The 26707-nt window shown below is 40.8% G+C and overlaps 1 protein-coding gene across 2 annotated transcripts; it reads right to left on the bottom strand.

Annotated features, from left to right (window-relative positions):
• slc25a27 (solute carrier family 25 member 27) lies at positions 1–26707 on the bottom strand. 2 transcript variants are annotated; one of them, XR_013547316.1, is made up of 11 exons: positions 26408–26707; positions 24484–24663; positions 21496–21580; positions 19752–19874; positions 16069–16181; positions 13055–13139; positions 11958–12050; positions 6875–6977; positions 6347–6773; positions 2819–2910; positions 1–39 (listed from the first exon to the last, which is right to left on the bottom strand). XR_013547316.1 is itself a non-coding variant. In XM_078400147.1 (9 exons), exons 1-9 carry the CDS (start codon positions 26472–26474, stop codon positions 6702–6704), a joined length of 921 nt encoding a protein of 306 aa, XP_078256273.1. In that variant the 5' UTR covers positions 26475–26707; the 3' UTR covers positions 6111–6701. The 2 variants fall into 2 exon arrangements, 1 of the variants encoding a protein (XP_078256273.1); XM_078400147.1 differs by lacking the exons at positions 1–39; positions 2819–2910 and having other exon boundaries at positions 6111–6773.

The raw sequence follows: 26707 nt of genomic DNA, 5'->3' as shown, positions 1-26707 counted from the left end.
GCTCCTGAGATTCTGAAACACTGGTAATTCCAAATCGTTCTGTGAACAACACAGGACAATAAGAGTAAATTGTCATACATTTCCAAACAGTTTCTTCTTTAGAGCTCAACAAGAAAATTTATTTTATAAAGACATTTAGAATTGTTTACTATGTCGTAAAAAGACTTATTGATCACCAAAAGGCATGCAATGTGTTAACATTTTTGTTTCAGTTTGTCACTATGGTAACACTGCACTTTGCATTGCTATGAGTTCTAGGGTTTAATCCATGCATTGTTTAATCCCAAATTGCTGGTTTCAGGTATCCCTTCATAACAAATCTGAATTCTAATCACAAAGCATATCGTGCTCAATCTTCATTGTTCAGCTTATTATATTTCATCCTTCATTGTCAATGAAAGTGAAATAGCTGAAAATGCCAGGTGTGGAGTTTAAACGATGTACCAACGGCAGGAACATAGGTGAGCGCAACACATGATGTGACAATGAATTGGCTGGAGGATAGTGGGGGAATACCAAAGAATTGGTATTAATTACAAATTGTAAAATCCCTTTGCAAAGTATAAGTTCAAATGGTCAAATACCTTTCTCAAAATCCTTGATTCCCCACTTTAGTCGAAATTGCAGTAGTACTTTCAGAATATACTTATACTGGACATTCCATTCCACCATATTTCCACTCTATCCTACACTTTTATAATCAATTATAGATCTCAATTTATTTAAAATGTCCCCTCATTTTTCTGACGAACCCTCATTGGGAGAACACGTCTGGAGCAATCAGCCACTTTTATATATGATCCTCAGTAGGGAGCATACGATCCTCATTGACAGGTTATTCATCATGATCACTCTTTGCACGTGAGATGAGGCAGAAGGACCTTCCTGATTACATGCTGCAACTCCAGAGGGAAAAGCAAATCAGCAAACTGCTCGGAGGATCTGTTTTTGCTATTGCTTCAAGATTTCCATTCAACTTTCATCAGGCCTACAGTAGGAAATTGGAACATCCATCACAGAAACCTTTGATGAGTCCATCAACAAGTAAAGCATTAAAAAAAGTGATCCATTTTCATCTGAGATCCATATAAGCATAATTTTCAACAGGGAGTCTCAAAAGATAAACAAAATATAAAATTGTTCTATTTTCTTTCACCTTTGTAATGATTTTATACCTTCACTGGTGGCATACAGCTAACATTTGAGGAAGCATGCGTTGTTAGTTATTTCCAAACACAAAAGATATTACTGCTATTCACAAGTAATTAATGACTGACGCTATGCTTAAAGAGTTGAAACCCAACCATTACATAAATATAATTGCAGTTGGTGTTTATACTTCCTTGTTACTCACAAAATCTAGTGTTTATTGTCAAGTTAATAGATTTGATATTATGGATATTATAATTGGTCACAATGTCTTTGGGCTGGTGAGGTTAAAAAAATAATCTGGGTTACCATTTTGGTTGTAATAGGGTATCCGGCTGAAAAGTCTGAATCTATGAAAGATCAGTTTATTTTGGATTATTGTCACATGTACCAAGATGCAACGAAAAGCTTTGTTTTGTTTTGTGTTATCTACGCAAATCATACCATGAATGCAATCATGGATAAGTAAAAGAGTAGAGTCATTGTGATAGATAATAGTCGATTCTCTTCTGGAACAGCATGCAAAGATGAACCACATGCCACCCTGCAACTTTCAAGTCACAATTCTCTGTAGAGTCTGATCTTGACCTAAGGAGATATGCATTTCCTATGTTCTCACTTTAAGACACAATGTCGTGGTGGCACTTCTATGTTGAGTTTGATTGTAATGATCTCCATTAAAATGGCCTTTTGAGTACGCATTCTGAATAAACATAGGACATAAGCGAATACCAGGCATCGCCAGATTATAGACCCTGGGTGGACAAGCTTTAGTCATATCAATTGTTTGTAATGTGGAGCTTATTCATTGGTGTCAGAAGACGGGTCTCGACCCAAAACATCACCCTTTTCTTCTCTTATTCGTCCCACACCAGGGAAATTTACAGTGTTACAGCAGCAAAGTAGATAGCAAGAGAGCAAGAGATTATTCATTATAAATAAAAGATACATAAATTGTCATCAGTTTTCTGTCGTGTTCTTAGCTGTTATTGTTGACTCGTCTGCTGGGAGCAGTGCTGGTTGCGCAGTCTCACAGCAGCGGGAAGGAAGGACCTCCTATATCTCTCCTTCATGCACTTGGGGTGAAGGAGTCTGTCACTGAAGAGGCTACTCAGTGCAGTGACAGTGTCCTGCATGGGGTGGGAGTCAGTGATGTTAGTTTTGCCATCATCCTCCTCTCTCCCATCACCTGCACTGAGTCGAGGGGACAACCTAGGACAGAGCTGGCCTTCCTGACCAGCTTGTTGAGTCTCTTCCCTTCCGCCGCTGAGATGCTGCTGCTCCAGCAGACCACTCCATAGAAAATGGCTGATGCAACCACCGTGTTGTAGAAGGTCCTTAGGAGTGCCCCCTGCACTCCAAAGGACCTGAGTCTCCTTAGCAGATAAAGTCTGTTTGACTTAACTCTAGTTTTGGATGGCTGATATGGCCAATGTGCAACAAAAGATGCTTGGAGCGGGTGGAAATTTAGTAAGGACGTACTCTTCTGTCATTTCTGCTGGGATTTGGTGTGTTCACAATGCATGGACTCAAGATCCTCAATTGTATCCCAAATACTCCTTCTCCATTAGGTTCGTTTCCCGTAAGTGAATAAAAATTATATATTTTTTCTTAGATCATAAGCACATCCATTAATTGTCGGAAGAAGGGGCCCGAATAAAAACATCACCTTTCCATGTTCTCCAGAGATGCTGCCTGACACGCTGAGTTACTCCAACACTTTGTGTCCTTTTCCATTGCTTCCCCTCTCCACCTGGTAACCTATTGTGAAAGAGGTTGAATTAAGTCAGGATTGAACCTGGATTATTGGAGCTAGGAGGTGGCAGCTCCATTAACAGTGCCATCAATTTCTGGAAGATTGGGAAAAGTGTTGGGGTGATAACACAGCTTAGCCTGACACCAGTCTGCACCAAGGTTGAATCTTCTGCAGATTCTTCAGTTAAATCACAGAAGACCCAAGGTGGACTTGTAAATTCTAAGATCAGCCAAATTGAGAAGACTACTCTACAGGATCTTTCAATTGATGGAGTCAAAATCTTTTGTGAGTGAGATCAAAGAAGTCCATGTACGGTAGTATGTAGAGGTTGTGGTTTTATTAATGCCGATCCTGTCTGTCAAGTTCTTAAACTTCAAATGGGATGCCATCTGCTCATGGGGCCTCATTTTTAGCTAGGCTCAATATATTTTCAAAGTCTTAATGTTTCGGTGTGGAGATATGATGATAGAATGGGTCGACTGGACTTGTATTGACTGGAATTTAGAAGGATGAGAGGGGATTGTACAGAAACATAGAATTCTTAAAGGATTGGACAGGGTAGATGCAGGAAAAATGTCCCTGATGTTGGAGGAGTCCAGAACCAGGGGTTACAGTTTAAGAATAAAGGGTGGGTCATTTAGGACTGAGATGAGGAAAAACTTTTTCACCCAGAGAATTTTGAATCTGTGGAATTCTCTGCCACAGAAGGCAGTGGAGGCCAATTCACTGGATGTTTTCAAGAGTTAGATTTAGCTCTTTGGGCTAAAGGAATCAAGGGAAATGGGGAAAAAGCAGGAACGGGGTACTGATTTTAGATGATCAGCCATGATCTTATTGAATGGCAGTGCTGGCTCGAATGGCCTGCTCCTGCACCCATTTCTCTATGTTTCTATTAGACCAGATGGATATTTTGCATCATGGAATGGATTCAATGGCACTCTCAGTGCATGTTAAATCCTAGTCATAGAGATACACAGCATGGAAACAGGCCCTTTGGCACAACCTGTCCATACCAACCAAGTTGGCATTCTGGCCTTGTCCCATTTGCCCCTATCTCTATAAACCTTTCGTATCTATATGTTTGTCTAAGTCTTTTGAAAATCCTTCTATAGTTTCCTCGCAGCTCATTTCAGATATGGACGAACTTCTGAGTGAAAAGATTGTCCCTGGGGTTTCTCTTAACTGTCTCCCCTCTCACCTTGAGCCCATATCCTCCAGAATCCTCTAACTAGGAAAAATATCATTAGCGTTCACTTTATCTATGTCCATCATGATCTTGAATATTTTAATAAGTTCACCACTCAACTTCCCACACTTCAAGGAGACTATCCAGTCTCACCCTGTAACTCAAGCCAGCAAATCAAGGCACCATCGTGGTGAATCTATTCTGTACCATTTTCATCTTAATGATATCCTTCCTGTACTTGAATGTCCAGAACTACACACAGTACTCCAAGTGTGGTCTCAGCAGTGACTTGTACAACTGCATTATGATGTCCCAACTATTGCACTCAACATCAAGAGTCACAAAGAGAGTCAAGTGTTTAATTGTCATTTGTACTAAAACACAAGTCACAAAGAGAGTCAAGTGTTTAATTGTCATTTGTACTAAAACACAACAATGAAACACTTACTTGCAACATTTGAAATGGCTAGCTCACCTTGGATCCATGTGATCTAAATTTCTAGACTAGTCTACTATGCATGACTTTATCAAATGCATTAATAAAGTCCATGTAGGTAACATCCGCTGCCCTATCCTCATCAATCCTCTTGGTGATCTCTTCAAAAACTCTGATTTGTATCACACAATTTCTCACACACAAAGCCATGCTGACCATCATTCCTTGCCATGCTGGTAGATCCTGCCCCTCAGAATCCACTTTAACAACCTTCCCACCACTCCAGCTCAATAGCCTGTAGTTTCATGGCTTGTTCTTGCTGCCCTTCTAAAATAATGGTACATTAGCAAGCTCCAGTCTGAAAAAAACTCATCCCATGGCTAGAGATGATAGATATCTCTCCATTTCTTGTGGCTCTACAGAAAGACAATTAATATCTTTAAGCAGAGCTATTTCCCTAGCCATAATTTACTCTTAATATACCTGTATAATCTCTTAGGATTTTCCTTTATCTTGCCTGAGTGAGGCATTTCATTTCAACTTTTGCCCTCCTGATTGCATTCTTGAGTGTACCACAACACTTATACTTGTTGCTTGATCTTAATAGCCTAAATTGGTATTTCCCTTTTTTCTGACCTGGGCCACAACATCTCTCATCAGCCAGAGTACCCTAAACCTGCCAGCCTTGCCCTTCACCCTAACAGGAACATGCTGCCCCTGAAAAATTGCCATCTCTCTTTTGAAAGCCTCCCACTTGCCAGCCATCTGCTTGTCTGCAAACAGACATATCCAATCAATCTCTGCAAGTTTCTACCTAATGCCTCCAAAATCAACTTTGCCCCAATTTAGGACCTTAATTTATAGGCTAGTGCTATCCTTCTCAACTACTTTAAAACTATGAATTATGGTAAGTACTCCCCCACTGATATTTCAGTCACTTTACCTACCTCGTTCCATAAGAAGAGGTCCAGTGTTGCACCCTGTCTTGTAGGGCCCTCAATATTTCGATTAAGGAAGCTTTCTTGAACACATTTATCACATTCTACGAGGAGCCATGTCTGCGTTTAGTTTCCACAAGAAGGCTTATTAACAGGAAGGCTTGGAGTATTTTAGCAGTAACCATTAAAAAAAGTTCCTCCAGCAATTGTTCTTTATTCCAGATTCCAGCATCTGTTGTCTCTTGTGTCTCCAAAGTATTAAGGATTATCAATATCTGTTTTTTTTGTTAAATGGTGAGATATTCAGGGCTTGTGTTGGAGGGTTAGAGATGTTAAACCCTGTCAGCTTCTCCGTTGATACCATTTCATTTGCTGAATATTTTTAATATTTTCTCTATATTTCCTATTAAATAGTTATTTGAGTCTTCAGACGTGACTTTTTTGGAAGTCACAATGCAAAATGTTACATTCTAGAAGGGTTGGAGAATGAAAAGTTGGGCGTTCCCCCCAAAAGCAACACTATCATCGAATATATTATGTGTTTGCTTACTAACCAGTTCATCATTTAATGCAATTAAGTTTTTAATTGAATTCAGTAAAACAAATACACTTAAATTCTAAGCAAGAGGTGTTGAATAAGCTACTTTTAAAATTGAACAGGACATATTAAAAAATTTAAAAGTGGTGGCTTAACGGGTGTTTAGCTGGAAAGTTATTTGATGTAGTCTTTAAGAAAAATAACAAATGGTTGCTAATTTTGAGCAATTTAGCTTTGGTAACACCATATTCAACCTTTTAAATAATTAAATGATGAAACAGCTCAAAATATCGAAAGCTAAACAACACTGAGTGAACTTAAAGAGTTGATAAACTTTACACACCTGATGGATACTTCCAGAATTATCTGTTTTATAAGGTTAAGGTTAGAACTAACTGCAATATTTCATACGCATGTGAAAGAGTTTCAACTTTATTTTCCATTTTCTGCCTCCACTCCAATACCATGTTTGCAAAGAGAAGTTATGACCAAGTTGTTCACAAAAGACTAAGTGCTGGAGGAACTCAGATGCTCAGGCAGTCTGAAGAAGGGTCCTGACTCAAAACGTTATCTGTCCATCCCCGCCGCAGATGCTGCCTGGCTCGCCAAGTTCCTCCAGCACTCCGGGTTTTGCTCAAGATTCCAGCATCTGCAGTCTCTTTTGTCTTCACGGAAGTTATATTACATTTGAATAAATGTCAAAATGAATTGATGCCTGTAAATTTTCTGATTTTTTCAAACGTGAGCCAAAATGTCATGGACCAAGGTGCCTGAAATAGAAATTAAAACCAAATCAATTGAATAATATACTTACCACACAATTTTTCTCTAAGAAAATTTTTAGATGTTACATCAACATTTGAATATTTACCATTCTTGCCCAAGTTGGGAGAAACCCTTTGTACAAAGACAATAATCCCTCTCTCTTTATCGTCTGCTTCAAGCAATCATACGTGGATGTGTATAGTAAACCCCTAATAACAAAATAAAAATCAGAAGAACTAAGTGTGGTGAAGATCTCTGGGAGTCAATTCACAAAGGAAAATCAAATTACTTTAAAAAAGAGTATATTTCTACAGCCCATTAAATTTTCTTTGTTGTACAAAGTATAGATGCATTTTAAAGGAGCTGTATAAACACTTTGCATGTCAATCTTAACAAATGTATTTGGCCATACAAAAAAAAGGCTCGATTGCTAAACATTTAGAGATTCTATGCCATGATAGAAAACTGTTGTCCTTTTCCACCTTTGTGGTGATACAAATATACGTTTAAGTTGCACATTAAAGGAAAACAGGCACTTTCTTTTTAATTTGATGAACTTTACAGGAATTTATTTTCCAAGGAGACACAAGAAGCTGCAGATGTTGGAATCTTGAGCAAAAAGCAAACCGTCGGAAATATTCTGTGAAGACAGAGGGATGATTGACATTTTAGGTTAAGACCTTGCATTAGGACTGAGAGTATAAATGGAAGATAGCCATTCTAAAGGGATGAGTTGAAGGGTGATACAAGGACTGGTAGGTGATAAATGGAACCGGGTGAGGGAAGAGCGACAGGTGAAGGAGCAAATGCAGGGATTGGCTGCAGAAGTTAAAGCCTTGGTAAATCTTTCAAGAGTGGGTCATTTAAAAACCGGTCACTAAATATGTAAATCAGCGAATTAGTTAATTGAACAGCAAATAAAAGTAGGGCTTGCTCTTGGGGGAGTGGCCTTGTTGAGGTGAAGTGCCTTGGTGAGTAAAGTGTGAGTCTTTGGCAAGGAAGCTGAGGCAAGGAGGCTACACTTGATTCGAAATTTGTGATTTTTTTTGTCCACTGAAGAAATGGCAGGCAAGTTGATACAGTGTTTCCTGCAGGATGTGGGAAGTCAGGGACACCGTTGGTGCTTCTGACAACTACACCTGCAGAAATTGTGCCCAGGTGCAGCTCCAGAATGAACGTGTTGGGGAACTGGAGCAGCAACTGGATGACCTCAGGTCTATCCGGGAAAACGAGTTTCCTGGTCAGGACCTACAGTGAAGTTGTCACACTAAGGATACCGGAAGAGCGAAGAGCGAAGAGTGAGAAAGAGGAGTAAACGTGGAGTGTAGGAGACCCCGGTGGCTGCACCTAATGAAAACAGGTACACCCTCTTGGGAGCTGTCGGGGCAAACGAGGCTCCAATCCTAGTGATGAGACTCGACCAGCGAGACCGACGTTGGGCAGAGCCATAGAGGTGGGTGACTCAATTGTCCAGGAGATTTTGTGGTGGCAAGCGAGACTTGAGGATGTCTGTTACCTCCCTGGTGCCAGGGTTCAAGATGTCTCGGACCGACTTCAGAACATCCTCGAGAGGGAAAGTGAGCAGCCGGAAGTGGTTGTGCATGTGGGCACAAATGACGTTGGGAAAGAGGAAGGAGATTCTGCAACATGAATTTAGAGAGTTAGGAAGATGGCTGAAAAGCAGGACTTCTCGGGTGGTTACTCTGGATTGCTTCCAGTACTTTGTGCTGGTGAGGACAGGAACAGGGAGATAGGGGATCTGAATATGTGGCTGAGGGGCTGGTCAGGGAGCAGGGATTTAGATTTATAGACCACTGGGATCTCTTCTGGGATAGGGGTGACCTGCACAAAGGGACGGGTTACACCTTAACTGGAGGGGGACCAACATTCTGGTAGACAGGTTTACTAGTGCTACACAGGTGGGTTTAAACTAAATAGTGGGGAGGAGGGTTTGACAAATTGGGAGTATAAGGATGGAGTTAAAAGGGAAGAGAGTACAGGAAAAGTTACAAAAGACACCCGAATTAATGGGACGGAAAGTTCAAAAAGGAATAAGGGAGTAAGGTCAGGTGAAATAGGAACCGGTGTGAGAGGGGAGGTGAATACTGAATTAAAAGTGTTATATATGAATGCGCAAAGTATAAGAAATAAAGTGGATGAACTTAAGGCTCAGTTAGAAATTGGTAAGTATGATGTTGTGGGAATCACAGAGACATGGCTGCAAGAGGATCAGAGCTGGGAACTGAATATTCAGGGGTATATGTCCTATCGAAAAGACAGACAGATGGGCAGAGGAGGTGGGGTGGCTCTGTTGGTAAGGAATGAAATTCAGTCTCTTGCGAGGGGTGACATAGAATCAGATGTAGAGTCATTGTGGATAGAACTGAGAAATTCTAAGGGTAAAAAGACCCGAATGGGAATTATTTATAGGCCCCCAAACAGCCAGGATTTCGGTTGCAAGTTGCATCAGGAGTTAAAATTGGCATGTAACAAAGGTAATGCTACAGTGGTTATGGGAGATTTCAAAATGCAGGTAGACTGGGAAAATCAGGTTGGTACTAGACCCCAAGAAAGGGAGTTTGTAGAGTGCCTCCAAGATGGATTCTTAGAGCAGCTTGTACCGGAGCCTACCAGAGAGAAGGCAATTCTGGATTTAGTGTTGTTTTGGATTTGATAAGGGAACTCAAGGTAATCTGCAATTTGAGAGGGAAAAGGTAAAAGGTAAAATCGGAAGTGTCAGTATTGCAGTTGAACAAAGGGGACTATGGAGGCATGGAAGAGGAGCTGGCCAAAGTTGATTGGAAAGGGACCCTAGCAGGGATGGTGGTGGAATAGCAATGGCAGGTATTTCTGGGAATAATCCAGAAGATGCAGGATCATTTCATTCCAAAGAGGAAGAAAGATTCTAAGGGGGGTAAGAGGCGACCGTGGCTGACAAGGGAAGTCAAGGACAGTATAAAAATAAAAGAGAAGGCGTATAACATAGCAAAGATGAGAGGATTGGGAAACTTTTAAAGATCAACAGAAGGTAACTAAAAAGGCAATACGGGGAGAAAAGATGAAGCACGAAGATAAGCTAGCCAAGAATATAAAGGAGGATTGTAAAAGCTTCTTTAGGTATGTGAAGAGGAAAAAAATAGTTAAGACAAATGTGGGTCCCTTGAAGACAGAAATGGTTGAATTTATTATAGGGAACAAGGAAATGGCAAACGAGTTGAACAGGTACTTTGGTTCTGTCTTAACTAAGGGAGACACAAACAATCTCCCAGATGTACTAAGGGACAGAGGACCTAGGGTGATGGAGGAACTAAAGGAAATTCACATTAGTCAGGAAATGGTGTTGGGTAGACTGATGGGACTTGAGGCTGATAAATCCCCAGGGCCTGATGGTCTGCATCCCAGGATACTCGAGGAGGTGGCACTAGAAATCGTAGACACATTGGTGATTATTTTCCAATGTTTTATAGATTCTGGATCAGTTCCTGTGGATTGGAGGGTAGCTAATGTTATCCCACTTTTCAAGAAAGGAGGGAGAGAGAAAGCAGGGAATTATAGGCCAGTTTGCCTGACATCAGTGGTGGGGAAGATGCTGGAGTCGATTATTAAAGATGTAATAGCGGAGCCTTTAGATAGCAGTAACAGGATCGTTCTGAGTCAGCATGGATTTACGAAGGGGAAATCATGCTTGACAAATCTTCTGGAATTTTTCGAGGACGTAACAAGTAAAATGGACAAGGGAGAGCCAGTGGATGTAGTGTACCTGGACTTTAAGAAAGCCTTTGATAAGGTCCAACAAAGGAGATTAGTGGGCAAAATTAGAGCACGTGGCATTGGGGGTAGGGTATTGACATGGATAGAATGGTTGGCAGACAGGAAACAAAGAGTAGGGATTAACGGGTCCCTTTCAGAATGGTAGGCAGTGACCAGTGGGATGTCGCAAGGCTCGGTGCTGGGACCGCAGCTATTTACAATATACATTAATGATTTAGATGAAGGAATTAAAAGTAACATTAGCAAATTTGCAGATGACACAAAGCTGGATGGCAGTGTGAACTGTGAAGAGGATGCTATGAGGATGCAGGGTAACTTGGACCGGTTGGGTGAGTGGGCAGATGCAGTATAATGTGGATAAATGTGAGGTGGCAAGAACGGGAAGGCAGATTATTATCTGAATGGTATCAGGTTCGGAAAAGGGGAAGTACAACGAGACCGGGGTGTCCTTGTACATCAGTCACTGAAAGTAAGCATGCAGGTACATCAGGCAGTGATGAAAGCTAATGGCATGTTGGCCTTCATAACGAGAGAGTTGAGTATACGAGCAAAGAGGTCCTTCTGCAGTCCTACTGGGGCCTGGTGAGACCACACCTGGAGTATTGTGTGCAGTTTTGGTCTCCTAATTTGAGGAAGCACATTCTTGCTTTTGAGGGAGTGCAGCGTAGGTTCACGAGGTTAATTCCCGGGATGGCGGGGCAGTCATATGATGAAAGAATGGAGCGACTGGGCTTGTATTCTCTGGAATTTAGGATGAGAAGGGATCTTATAGAAACATATAACATTATTTAGGGATTGGACACGCTAGATGCAGGAAATATGTTCCCGATGTTGGGGGAGTCCAGAACCAGGGGCCACAGTTTAAGAAAAAGGGGTAGGCCATTTAAAACTGAGACGAGGAAACACTTTTTCACACCGAGAGTTGTGAATTTGTGGAATTCTCTGCCTCAGAAGGCAGTGGAGGCCGATTCACTGGATGCTTTCAAAAGAGAGTTAGATAGAGCTCTTTGGGCTAGCGGAATCAAGGGGTATGGGCAGAAGGCAGGAATGGGGTACTGATTGCGGATGATCAGCCATGATCACATTGAATGGCGGTGCTGGCTCAAAGGGCCGAATGGCCTACTCCTGCACCTATTGTCTATGTATCTATGTAATTTGGCAGGAGCTGAACATAAATCTCCGAGTTTTGTGGAAAATAGCTTTCTACATGGCTACAGAATGAAAACTAAACAATAATACTATAGTTATATATCCATAATCTCTTTTCCAAACTTTATGGCAAGCACCTAAATTACCACCAAAATTTGTGGTTTCTTTCATTACCTGATCTTTAAAGATTCTCTTCCACAGACAAGCACCACCCGTCCACAATATAAATGCATTTGCATCTGAACAGAAGTTAAATTCATCACACTAACCTTCCTTTTTTATCTCTTGTCTGATTCATGATTCTGGTTTTAATGACATCTGCAGGGGTTCCCATGGTAGCAGCAACTAGTCCTGCACAAATGCTGAGTAGAGGTTTTTAATAGCAAATTTACCACATATTTTAATAGAAAACAAAAGCTGAAAATGAAATCTAAGGAGGACCATCACATTGTGCCATTTTCCATTTGGGCAGCATGGTGACACAGCTGACAGAGCTGCTATCTCACTGTGCCAGAGACCCAGGTTCGATCCTGATCTTGGGTGCTGTATGTATGGAGTTTGCATATTCCCCATGACTGCGCGAGTACCTCCAGGTGCTCCTCCAGGTTTGCAGGTTAATTGGCCCCTGTAAAGTTGTCCCTTCTGTGTAGGGAGTGGATGCAAAAGTGGGGTAACACAGAACTGGTGTGAAGGGTGATTAATGGTTGGCATGGACTTGGTGGGCTGTTTCCATGTTTTATCTTTCAATCAATTTGTTTTATATTTCTTTAAAATTACCAATTAAGTATTCAGCGCAGGAAGGAAAATGGCATCAGATAATTTAACATTAGAGAAATGTACCAATATGAAGGAAAATTACCAGCATTTACGACAATAATTGAAAGCAGAATCAGGACTGAACCAAATTTGCAATATAATTTATGATCAAATGGGCTATTATCAAAACATTGCCTATTTTAGACATATTTTGACAATATTAAGAAACAGTACTTCAATCCATCTTGACCCACAATCCTGTATAGCAACCCAGGTTTCTAGCTGTACATTGCATAAAGGTAAATAAAATGATGGACTAATTTTGGAAACAGAGGAAGACCTACAAATAAGGAGAAGGTTGGGACATTTCTGACCCAAGTTTTCTTAATCATTTAATAGCTGATATGACTGTAATCTCACAATTTCCAATTATCCCAGTAAATTTAAGGAGCTCAGGTCCCTAGTGAGTCAAGGGGTGTGCAGAAACTTGGATCTTGTTAGTCAGATGTTGAACTATGGGTATTTCTGACAAATGGGATAGCGCAACAGTGAATTTTTAGTGTACTTACACAACTTTATAAAAGTGGTTAATTAGTTAAAAAGTCAATACCTTGATAAACCGTGGCATAAGCTACTATCCTTCAGAGTTGTGTTTCGCAGTAAGAAGTGTTTGACCACGTCGTAGGTAGTTAAATCTAAAAACAAAGCTCCATTAAAATAGAATAGCAAAATTAAATGACAGTTTGATCAGTGTCGGGTATACTCATAATCAAGAGATATTGAGATCAAGGAGGTGGTAGTGTTGGATATCATGAAGAGAATTAAGGTGGATAAAGAGGATGAGGGGTGACCTTTTGCTGTTTATAAAATCATTAGTGGCATAGATAAGATGAATAGTCAGTCTAAGAAACTTTTAGAAGGCTATTGGGTCAGGCGCAGGCAAGTGTTACTAGCTTGGATAGACAACTTGGTCGGCATGGATGTTGGGCCAAAGGGCCATTTCTGTCGTGTATAGGTTTATGACAATGATACCACAATTCCTTGGAAGAACCTGAAGGAATTTACTTCCAATTCATCAGTATATCGGTCTGAAGAAGGGTCTCGATCCAAACATCACCCATTCCTTCTCTCCAGAGATGCTGCCTGTCCCGCTGAGTTACTCCAGCTTTTTGTATCTATCATCAGTACATTAGTTTTAGTGATTTAACTTTTGTTCGCAAAATTGATAGTAGCTAGCTAATTATAAAGATTCAATGACAGGAACAAATTTAGTGATTCAAACTATAAAGAACTCTCAGTTCAATACTTTAAGCCTATTTCATTTTTTTTCAAAATAAGTTGTCAAATCTAAATTATCATCCCTATTAAAGTTCTCAGTTGGACCTTTTGCATATAATTTCTTTATTATGATAATTCTAGCTTACAATAAACAGGATCCTGCCACTTCTTTCCACATTAAATTGCCTAATGCAATTTCCAACATTAAAAATAATGTTATTTGAAATATATCCTTGTTGCAGAGATCCAACATAAATAATAATTTTATTAAAGTTTCCGGCAAACAACGTTTCATTTTCTTCAGAGTACAAGTTAAAGTAAGTAAAATTTAAATAACTTTCAGGCATACTAGAACACATTCTAGAACAAATTGATATAATTCCATTAGGTGAGAAGGTCCCAACACAACTCTGCATCCAACACATCAATCTATGGCATTTAGGCCAGCACCAGTCATCCCAACACACTTCCACCTTCCGCAGAGACCGCTCGTTCCGCAACTCTTTTGTTTACTCATCCTTTCCTACTCAAACCACCCCCACCTTATGTACATTTCCCCTGCAATCACAGGAGATGTAACACCTGTCGCTATACCTCCTCCCTCACATCTATCCAGGGACTCCAGCAGCCCTTCCAGATGAGATAGAGGTTTACCTCTAACCTCTTCTACTGCACATCAGCGAGACCAACCATAGACTCACTGACTGTTTTGCCGAACACTAAGGTCGATTTTAACACCCATTCCCATACTAACCTTTCTGTCCTGGGCCTCTTCCATTGCCACAGTGAGGCCACACGCAAACTGGAGGAACAGCACCTCCTATTCCACTCAGGTAGCTTACAAGTAACGGTATGAACATTGAATTCACCAGTTTTTGGTAACAAAATGACCCCCTCCTTCTCCCCCCCCCTTACCTTTTCCCTGTCCCCCACTTGGACTCTCACCCATTTATCCCTTCTCCCTGTCCCCTTCTGCCTATATTTGCAATACTTTTACTTCTAGCCTTCTCAAACGTCTTTGGTCTTCTTATCTCTGGCCTTTGTCCAATCATCTGCCTATCAAAAAAAAATCCTCACTTGTACCTACCTATCACTTGCCAGGGTTTTCTTGCCCATGCCTTTTACAGCTTTCGTTCCTCCTGCACCACATTAGTCTGAAGAGGAATCCTGCTGAGTTGTCTTTTTATTTTATAAACCAGCATCTGTAGTTCCTTGGTTTTACCTTCATCCCAAATGGTCTAAACACCGACATAAAATCGAATTGTGGCAGTTTTGGACCCCATATCTGAGGAGGGATGGGCTGGCATTGAAGAGGGCCCTGAGGAGGTTCACGCGAAGGATCCCGGGGATGATCGGGTTATCGTATGATCAGCGTTTGATGGCACTGGGCCTCTACTCGCTGGAGTTTAGAAGGATGAGGGGGGACCTCATTGAAACCTGTCAGCGAAAGGCCTGGATAGAGTAGATGTGGAGAGGATGTTGCCTCTAGTAGGAGGGTCAAGGACGAGAGGTCCAATTCAGACTAAAAGTATATATCTTTAGTAAGGAGATGAAGAGGAATTTCTTCAGTCAGAGGGTGATAAATCTGTAGAATTCATTGCTACAGGTGGATGTGAAGGCCAAATTATTGTTTCTGTAAAACCGAGATAACAGATTCTTGATTAGTAAGAATGTTAAAGGTTATGGGGAGAAGGAAGGAGAATGGGGTTCTGAGGGAAAGGTAGATCAGCCCTGATTGAACGGCAGAGTGGACTCAATGGGCTGAATGGCCTAATTCTGATCCTAAGACTTACGAACTAAAGGTAATTTGACTGCAGATAGGTGTTCATATTAACTCTCATTTGATAACTGCATATTATTGCAACATAATTCTGGCAAAGTCAGACCATTCCCATCGGATCAAGTATTTCTAACATTTTGAATCATATACCAATATAGCTGAAAACTGAGAAAACGTTATTTCACTCTCACTGTAGCATGTCAAGTTAAAATCAATCTTATTTGTATGAAAAGTATGAAAAATTTAGACTAAAAATTTGTACAAAATGCCTTAATTTTGCAAACTGGCCTCAGAGTGTCTGTGAAGTGAATTTTACTTCACCCTGAAGACATTTGAAAGGAGTGATTTACATTAAAAAATCCAAAGTACTTTACCAGACTTGGTGATAATCATCACTTGCTTAACTCATTTTTTAAATTAACATAATTAGATTTCTGGATTCCAGGCATTCCACCTATACCCTTTCAAACTCTATCAACATCAACTATGAAAGAAGTCTGTGTCTTTGTGGTAATTATATTATTAACACATCTAATTCTTTGGATAAAATGCATTTTTCAGATTACCTCCCAGACTGACTAAGGCAGCTCTCTGCACGTTTGGTATCCAACCTGCCCACAATCCTCTGATTCCACCCTCGGATAAAATTTTGACAAAAGCATGGCGGACTCCGTGGATTCTAGAAACAAGATTATATGTTACTATAGTATTCAAACTCAAACAGCAGAAAATAAATAAATTTAACATCTATGACCATGCACCAAATTACATCAAAGCTTCCAAATCCTTCTCTGCACATCTACTCAAATGCCCTGTCCTTTTCGTTATTCATTCAAATGGCATTAATGTTCTTTTAGTGTGCATCCTTAATGAAATGTTATAGCCCTTATGGTGAAGGTATTACTGTGAGCTGTTGGTACGGTTCTGAATGTAGATCAGCATCAAGAAGGCATTCTTGTTTATTTCCAAGTCAGATTGGTGCATGATTTGCTGGATGTTTGCAGGTAGAGGTATTCCAATGCATACATTACCATTGTCCTTTTACATATACATATACCAATGGGTGTTGTTAAAGAAAGAATGGCAAGTTGAATGAAGAGTGGGAAGCCAGAGGATTGGGACTCTTTTAAAGAGCAACAGAAGATAATTAAAAAGGCAATACGGGGAGAAAAGATGAGGTACGAGGGTAAGCTAGCCAATAATATAAAGGAGGATAGTAAAAGCTTTTTTAGGTATGTGAAGAGGACAAAAATAGTCAAGGCAAATATGGGTCCCTTGAAGACAGAAGCATGGGAATTTATTATGGGGAACAAGGAAATGCCAGACGAGTTGAACTGGCACTTTGGATCTGTCTTCACTAAGGAAGATACAAACAATCTCCCAGATGTTCTAGTGGCCAGAGATCCTAGTGTGACGGAGGAACTGAAGGAAATCCACATTAGGCAGGGAATGGTGCTGGGTAGAATGATGGGACTGAAGGCTGATAAATCCCCAGGGCCTGATGGTCTGCATCCCAGGGTACTTAAGGGGGTGACTCTAGAAATTGTGGACGCATTGGTGATCATTTTCTAATGTTCTATAGATTCAGGATGAGTTCCTGTGGATTGGAGGGTAGCTAATGTTATCCCACTTTTTAAGAAAGGAGGGAGAGAGAAAACGGGAAATTATAGACCAGTTAGTCTGACATCAGTGGTGGGGAAGGTGCTGGAGTCAATTATAAAAGACGAAATTGCGGAACATTTGGATAGCAGTAACAGGATCGTTCCGAGTCAGCATGGATTTACGAAGGGGAAATCATGCTTGACTAATCTTCTGGAATTTTTTAAGGATGTAACTAGGAAAATTGACAGGGGAGAGCCGGTGGATGTGGTGTACCTCGACTTTCAGAAAGCCTTTGACAAGGTCCCACATAGGAGATTAGAGGGCAAAATTAGAGCACATGGTATTGGAGGTACGGTACTGACATGGATAGAAAGTTTGTTGACAGACAGAAAGCAAAGAGTGGGGATAAATGGGTCCCTTTCAGAATGGCAGGCAGTGACTAGTGGGGTACTGCAAGGCTCGGTGCTGGGACCGCAGCTATTTACAATATACATTAATGACTTGGATGAAGGGATTAAAAGTACCATTAGCAAATTTGCAGATGATACAAAGCTGGGTGGTAGTGTGAACTGTGAGGAAGGTGCTATGAGGTTGCAGGGTGACTTGGACAGGTTGTGTGAGTGGGCGGATGCAGGGCAGATGCAGTTTAATGTGGATAAGTGTGAGGTTATCCACTTTGGTGGTAAGAATAGGAAGGCAGATTATTATCTGAATGGTCTCAAGTTAGGAAAAAGGGACGTACAATGAGATCTGGGTGCCCTAGTGCCTCAGTCACTGAAAGGAAGCATGCAGGTACAGCAGGCAGTGAAGAAAGCCAATGGAATGTTGGCCTTCATAACAAGAGGAGTTGAGTATAGGAGCAAAGAGGTCCTTCTGCAGTTGTACAGGGCCCTAGTGAGACCGCACCTGGAGTACTGTGTGCAGTTTTGGTCTCCAAATTTGAGGAAGGATATTCTTGCTATTGAGGGCGTGCAGCGTAGGTTTACTAGGTTAATTCCCGGAATGGCGGGACTGTCGTATGTTGAAAGACTGGAGCGACTAGGCTTGTATACACTGGAATTTAGAAGGATGAGAGGGGATCTTATTGAAACATATAAGATTATGAAGGGGTTGGACATGTTAGAGGCAGGAAACATGTTCCCAATGTTGGGGGAGTCCAGAACCAGGGGCCACAGTTTAAGAATAAGGAGTAGGCCATTTAGAATGGAAAAACATATATGGGGAAAAACGTTTTCAGTCAAACAGTTGTAAATCTGTGGAATTTTCTGCCTCAGAAGGCAGTGGAGGCCAATTCTCTGAATGCATTCAAGAGTGAGCTAGATAGAGCTCTTAAGGATAGCAGAGTCAGGGGGTATGGGGAGAAGGCAGGAACGGGGTACTGATTGAGAATGATCAGCCATGATCACACTGAATGGTGGTGCTGGCTCGAAGGGCCGAAAAGCCTACTCCTGCACCTATTGTCTATTGTCTATTTGACTTGGAGCATTTCGTAGATGGAATATGTTGCAGCCATTAGACTGGTGGTGGAGTGAATTCAATGTTTGCATTATTCTAAGGAACTCAACCCCAGCCCCTCTGTTTGACTTTCCACTCCAGCAGACTCGCTTTTTCAAATGATTCTTGAAATCTAAAGATACTTAAAATAAGTATCAAGTAAAGACTTCAACCTGGGGTCCTTTGCATGATCTTAAAATCTTCTGCCGCTAAGAAGCCGACAAAAGCAGAGAGTATTCGCAATGCCAACAACTAAGGTTCTGTAGAGACATTTGTCGACACTGGGCATAATTGAGTTTCCTACACTGAAACCGGTGAATAAAAAAAAAGAATGTCAAAAGATATGGAGTCATGGAAGGTAAACATTGTTGATACTGGTCAGCCATGATGTAGCTGAATTGCTTGGTAGGCTCAAGGGTACATGCATGAACTGACAAAATATATGATTTAGCAAGTGTGTAGGAAAGAACTGCAGATGCAGGTTTAAACCGAAGATGGACATAAAATGCTGGAGTAACTTAGTGGGTCAGACAGCATCTCCGGAGAAAATATTGCCACGCTTGAAAGGGTTCAGAAAAGATTTACGAGGATGTTACCAGGACTACAGGGTGTGAGCTTTAGGGAGAGGTTGAGTAGGCTGGGTCTCTATTCCATGAAGCACAGGAGGATGAGGGATGATCTTATAGAGGTGTGTAGAAAATCATGAGAGAAATAGAAAGGGTAGATGCACAGAGTTTCTTGCCCAGAATAGGGGAATCGAGGCCCAGACGACATAGGTTCAAGGTGAAGGGGAAAAGATTTAATAGGAATCCGAGAGGTAACTTGTTCACACAAAGGGTGGTGGGTGTATGGAACAAGCTGCCAGAGGATTTAGTTGCGGCTGGGACTATCCCATTATTTAAGAAACAATTAGACAGGTACATGGATAGGACAGGTTTGGAGGGATATGGACCAAGCACAGGCAAGTGGGACTAGTGTAGCTGGGACATTATTGGCCAGTGTGGGCAAGTTGGGCCGAAGAGCCTGTTTCCACACTGTATTACTCTATGACTCTAAAAGGTGACATCACCTATTGCTTTTCTCCAGAGATGCTGTCTGACCTGCTGAGTTACTCCAGCTTTATGTGCCTATATGATTGATCAATATGTCTCACCTTGGAGGTTTTCCTTCCAGCCTTCTTCTCCCTTCCATTTGCATCTGAACTTTCACCAGATCTGTTGGGCTTGCAAAAAATTGACCAAGGGCACCAGACGACATTCCTCCTAATACAGCTTTCCTGACCAAAGTAGACAGAAATAAAACATATAATTGATATTTTGTTGTTTTAATCTTTCACTATTTTACTAGTTCAAAGAACAATTGACTATCAATTGACCTCTTCAGAATGGAATACCTGACTTTCAGTTTTGACTTTAAATGCCTACAGCACCAATGCATAAAGCACTACACTGCAATGGACTAGCTAAGAAGTTCTAGTGTGACACACTATCAGCCAGCCGCAGCTGATCATTTGTGCATCTAATACTTGAACAAATGTACTTTTTTTAATGACTAGTCCCTTGCTGTAACACTTCCTTATGCTTGCCAAACAAATACAATACTTTGCAAGATCTGATAAAGCTACAATTAGTTTTGCAAGAGGTGTGATGTTTTAAAAAAAAAGAGAAATAACTTTATTTTGCCATTGATGATCTTGGGATTCCCCAAGGGGTTTGAAGTTCCTTCGAAGTTTAACCACTGTTTTGTGGAAATGTGACAATCAAATTAGGTAAGTCATGGTACAAGCAGTCATATCATCACGACCAGGTTTATAAGGTCACGTGGAGTCAAATTTCACAATCCTACCTGAAAGGAAATTCTTTATTTGCAGTTAATCATCTTTCAGGCTTCATCGCCAGAAATGACTTAAATAAGTCACAGTTAAGGGCTATACTAATGAAATCGATGTCTGTTATAAATAATAGGCTTTAGTCTGATTTTGTTGCAACAGGCATCTAATGGTGCATAACATCCATTAATACATTTTTATTGATGAGCAGTAATAAGAGAGCAGTGAGTAAAACATAGTGTCTGGCACTTGAATGAACAGAGCTGCAAACGATCAATTAAAGAATCAAAATGAAGAGTTATGAAATTGCACAGGAGTTGAGAAGCAAATGCACATTAGAAGTCAAACCAAGTGCACAAAGAAATAAAACCCAGATTAATAGAGTGAAAATACAAAGAAACCATAGAAGTTCCTTTTTTTTTTTTAAACCAAATATTTTTTAAATGTTTAAATATTCAATCCGGATGGAATAAGACTCAGTATTTGAAAGTTAACTTTTAGCGTAACAGAGATGAACTGGCAGAGATTTATTACATCTTAACCAGAGTACTTGGGCTCAAACGTGATCTTCCGTGGGAGTTGAATTTATGCCTGCTATGTAAATATTGCAACCTCAGAATTATCAATGTTTTTTACTGGTGAGTCAGACAACAAAATGCTGCTTTTGAGATATCAATAGAAATGCCACAACTTCACACAACAAATGTAACTTAATTTCTTCCCTCCACCCCCACTCTACCCAAAGATAGTACACTATCTGCATAAATTACAGGAGGGCACTTTATTTTCACAGCAAAGTTTAGGCCTTCTATTAGATTCTCTACCAGCAATAAATTATAATTCATTTTGAAATATATTACATTTCATATTAATTGATTTTGTTTCATTTTTTAATAATCTTATATAGCTTTTCACATTTGTTTGCACATGTTCTCAAGCTGATCTAAGTGAGCTTCCCCTGAAATCTCAAACTAAGGCCATAAAGGATACATATTAAAAAAATTAGTCAACTCAGAAATAGAACTGAATCAGGCTTATAATTTAATTTCATAACAATCTTCACATTTACCACAATGGGAAGTAGCCTTCAGAATTCCTCTTAAGTAGTGAATCACGAAGCTGTTCATATGCAATCATCCGGATACCGGAATACACTGGTATGCAACATGGAAATGAAAGGATATCAGCAAGAATAAAGATCATGTTTAGAAAGTAAACACAAAAATATATATTTTAAAACTTTCTGAATATATTTTTATCAATGAGCACACAAAATAAAAATATTCATCCACTAGACTCAGTTCTTGCGACTTACAACTTATAACTCTTGGAGTTGATATTTTGGTGGTCAGCATGCTGATAAGTCTCTGCTAATTTCCAACCAAGGGTGATGAGACACAGGCATTGTTTCCCTTATTTCTCCAAACAGATGCTGATGCCTAGCTGACACGTGCACCAACCCTCATCACAGCAGCTGGGATCTAGATTGACTGTGGGAGAATTTATACCCACAATGGTTGCACAGTAACCGGCACCTTTGCCTTTCAGCTCCAGGGACCAGTGTTCAATCCTGACCATTGGTGTTGTCTGTGTAGAATTTGCACATTCTCCCTGTGACTGCATGAGTTTCCTCCTACATTGCAAAAACGTGCACATTGGTAGGTTAACTGCTTCCTTAAATTGTCTATAGCGTGTAGGTTTATGGTAGAATATGGGGTGGGGGGGAAGCTACAAGGGAGAATAAAATAAGATTAGTGTAAGATTAGTGTAAAAATAGGTGCTTGATGATCAGTGCAGATTTGATGGGCGAAGGGCCCATTTCTGTAAAGCTTTTCTCTGTACCTCGATACACGTGACAATAAACTAAACTTAGAACCTCTCTATTTCTTTAAAATCCTATACTTCATGGTACTGGATATAAGCAATCTATCTCCTCACCATAACTTTGATGTCAATTATTAGATTTTAATGCACCATTTAACTATTCAAAGATTCCTTATAGTTAATCTGACATAAGCTTATTTTCCTCATCAGATGCACAAACCATCTAATGAATATTTTGCATTTAAGAAAATTAATCCAAACTGATTTGTAGTGTTATATTAGACCAAGTGGACCAGTTGGGCCCAAACCTCTCCTGCATTGGTGCAGCACCCTCTCATCCCCCCCCACTCCCCTTTCCCCCCCTCCCTCCCCCCCACTCCCCCCTCCCCTCCCCCGCCCTCCCACCCCCTTCCCCTCTCCCCCTCCCCTACACCGCCCTCCCCCTCACCGCCCTCCCCTCCACCGCCCTCCCCTCCACCGCCCTCCCCTCCACCGCCCTCCCCCTCTCCCTCCCCTCCCCCCCACTCCATCCCCCTCAACCCCACTTATCCCCCCTTCCTCCCGCTCCCTCCACCCCCCCTCTCCCTCCCTCCAACCCCCCCTCTCCCTCCATCCCCCCTCCCCTTCTCCCGAACCCTCCCCCTCTCCCCCACCCTCCCCCTCTCCCCCACCCTCCCCCTCTCTAGGAGATAGATTAAAACTTTAAAATGTGAATAACTTTAAAAATATAACACCAATTTCAATGAAACTTCTTCCATTAGCACCAAAGGGACGACGGTGTGTAAGGTGGGCCTAAAATTGTCGCGCTATCGTGTACTGGATTTGGCTGTAGTTCAGGAAGAAACAAACAAACAAAAGAGAGTTTTGGTATATAGATTTGCATTGCAACCTAATTACAACAATATATATATATTTTTATTTTTTGTATTTTGCAAGAATGTTGTTTTTTAATTTTAAAAGGTAAAGTGTATGTACTTATTGTAAATATAATCAAGGTATCAAAATGCTGGAGTAACTCAGCAAGTCAGGCTGCATCTAGGAGAGAGGGAATGAGTGACTTTTCGGGTCGAGACCCTTCTTCAGACTGATAAATATAATAATAAAGTAAATATAATCAATCTAATTATGTGTGTGCTCCACTTTCTCTCCACACCCCCCCCCCCACCCTACCAAATTGATTTATGTAAAAGGCTAATCAGAGGTTTCTTTCCACATCACTAATATTCATAGATAAACCTCTACGCCCTTCCATCAACATATTTAAGTGCAGGAGCAATCCACGTTGGAGAACTTTCAGAGGAAAAAAATAGCAAGACAAATATCTTTATAGGCACAATTTTGTTTGAGAAATTAGTAAAAATGGAATAGCAGTAAATCCATTGCCAATGTATAATTAATTACCCCAATTTTCACATTTTCACTGCTTTGTCAATTTGGTAATTGAATTGTACATCATAGCTGAAACAGGCAGAAATCTGGTGACATTGGAATCCCTTATTCGGAAGCTGGATATGAACCATATATTTTTTGCTTTTAATACTTGGCAAGTTGAACTGAGATGAGGAAAAACTTTTTCAGTCAGAGAGTTGTGAATCTGTGGAATTCTCTGCCTCAGAAGGCAGTGGAGGCCAATTCTCTGAATGCATTCAAGAGAGAGCTGGATAGAGCTCTTAAGGATAGCGGAGTCAGGGGGTATGGGGAGAAGGCAGGAACGGGGTACTGATTGAGAATGATCAGCCATGATCACATTGAATGGCGGTACTGGCTCGAAGGGCCGAATGGCCTCCTCCTGCACCTATTGTCTATAAGTTGTCCTTGACAATACATCTGCTTTTTGGCATGGTATGTCCATTTTATCAAAATATTTCTTTAGAAGTTCAGATCAGATTAGTTTATTGTCACGTGTAATGAGGTACAGTGAAAAGCTGTTTGTCAAAATGTTTTATGTACAAAATCATCTCATGACCACATGGTAGGGAACTGTAAAAGTAAACATGCTGCTAGCTGCACAGGAAATCTGATTTTCCGAGAAACCTAGGCCTCTTCACAATGGCATAGCAAATGATGGCACAAGTGAAAAAATAAACATGTAACTCAACATTTCTAACAGTTATGGATAATCGAAGAGAAACTTAAACAAGAACAGGTAAGGTACAACATTGAATTAAAAGTTCTATTACCTAATAATTAAAACACAACAAAGTAAAAATGTTCAATCTAGCAAGACAATCACCTATATGTCTGTAGATGGCAGGAGTAACACCTTGCCACAGCTTGAACACGCCCTCCTCTTTAACTATTCCAATTGCTGTCTCCACCATTCCCCTGTGAGGCTTCGCTGTTTTATGGAATCGGTCGACAGCTTCCCCTTGAATTTGAAGTCTTGTTTTAGTCAAATCAAGAGGAAAGGTTACTAAGAAAAAAAGGTACACAGCAAATTAGTCAAGTATGGGTCACTGAATGTTATTTTGTTTAAAAAATCTATAAAACATAACCCTGGATCTATACAGTTAACAAGAATATCATCAAATATTCTGATGCCTGCTTTATATTTATGGGCAAAGTTTTCATTTGACATGCATCTAAGAGACCTCACTCAATATTTGGCATATCACTCCCAATGTTAACTATATGAGCAATGACAAATTCACAACTAAATCGTGTATCAAGGTCACTATTTATCAAATAAAAAACATTGCTCTCTTTAATACTCTGATACCTCTCATAAGTGTCCATGTTTTTGTTTTAATCAAAGTTTGCCTTTGTCTTCTGCTGATTACTAGTTTTAGATTTCTTAATTTTTCAGATATAAAATAACTTACAAGATGTAGTAAAAAAAAGGCATAAGTTTGTTGACATTTCTAATCTATGTTGGTTTTCTTTCACAGTGGAGTGTACTTAAGACAGTTGTCCCGGAATTGATCCGTCTTTGATAGTAAAGGATAGGACCTTCATTTACTCAGGTGTACTTGTTTGCCCCTTACTCACAGAATTTATCTAGTAACTGTTTTGACCATAACAAAATGCTCCACAAATCCTGAGCCTGACCTGTAGGGAGACTAGGACTTTTCTTATTTCTTTGCGTGCAAGAGGCTAAGAGGTAGATAAAATCATGACAGCAATTGATAGGGTGAATACACAATGTGCACTCCAGGAAGAGATAATCAAGAACCAGAGGACATGGGTTTAAGGAAAAAGATTTATTAGAGACCTGAGGGGCAACTTTTTTCACTCCAGAGGCTGGTGGGTGTATGGAATAAGTTGCCAGAGGAGGTAATTCAGAGATGTAAGAACACTTCAAATATACTTGAACAGGTACGGAGAGGCATAATTCTATTATGGAGGGCGTGCAGCGTAGGTTCACTAGGTTAATTCCCGGAATGGCGGGACTGTCGTATGTTGAAAGGCTGGAGCGATTGGGCTTGTATACACTGGAATTTAGAAGGATGAGGGGGGATCTTATTGAAACATATAAGATAATTAGGGGATTGGACACATTAGAGGCAGGAAACATGTTCCCAATGTTGGGGGAGTCCAGAACAAAGGGCCACAGTTTAAGAATAAGGGGTAGGCCATTTGGAACGGAGATGAGGAAGAACTTTTTCAGTCAGAGAGTGGTGAAGGTGTGGAATTCTCTGCCTCAGAAGGCAGTGGAGGCCAGTTCGTTGGATGCTTTCAAGAGAGAGCTGGATAGAGCTCTTAAGGATAGCGGAGTGAGGGGGAATGGGGAGAAGGCAAGAACGGGGTACTGATTGAGAGTGATCAGCCATGATCGCATTGAATGGCGGTGCTGGCTCGAAGGGCTGAATGGCCTACTCCTGCACCTATTGTCTATAGTTCTATTAGAACGTTAGATAGTTCTAAAACTATCCTACGTTTTAGAAGGATAAAGGTCAAATGGAAACAAATGGGACTAGCATAACTTGGGTATCTTTGTCAACATTGACGAGTTGGGCTGAAAGGCCTGTTTCCGTGCTGTATGACTCAAATCACTCCAGCCCCCCTTAAGAGTTGAACTGTGTGTGGGCAGAAAGAGGGAAATCGAAATTGTTACCAGGAGTTGGTGGATTGTCAATAAAAAATACACCATATCAAGCTACAAACAGAAAAGTTGTGTTCTTTGGCGATTAAACGTATAAAAGGTCTAAATGTAGCACCTATTTCTGCCACAGTGGCGGCGCAGGCCGTCAGCACGAACTTGGCTGGCAGGGAATGCGGGTTCATTGCACTGGGAGAGCCCGGCCGGGGCTCACACAGACCTACAAAATATCAAGACAGGAAATTAACACAGTTCACATTGCAATGGCACGTCGCTATCTCCAGGGAAAATAAAATACAGCTTGCAAACAGGCGTGAGAGGAGGTAAAGTGTTCAAGGCCCCGGTGCAAGGGTTGGAGTGTGCAGCGGAGGGGCGGTGCTGAAGCCCGGAGCAGCTGCTCACTCTCGCAGCTCTCGCA

The sequence above is a fragment of the Rhinoraja longicauda genome, chromosome 5 (genome assembly GCF_053455715.1).
Source record: "Rhinoraja longicauda isolate Sanriku21f chromosome 5, sRhiLon1.1, whole genome shotgun sequence".
Lineage (NCBI taxonomy): Eukaryota > Metazoa > Chordata > Chondrichthyes > Rajiformes > Arhynchobatidae > Rhinoraja > Rhinoraja longicauda.
The sequence above is the reverse complement of the archived record's forward strand: the minus strand, read 5'-3'. Positions and strand labels throughout refer to the sequence as shown.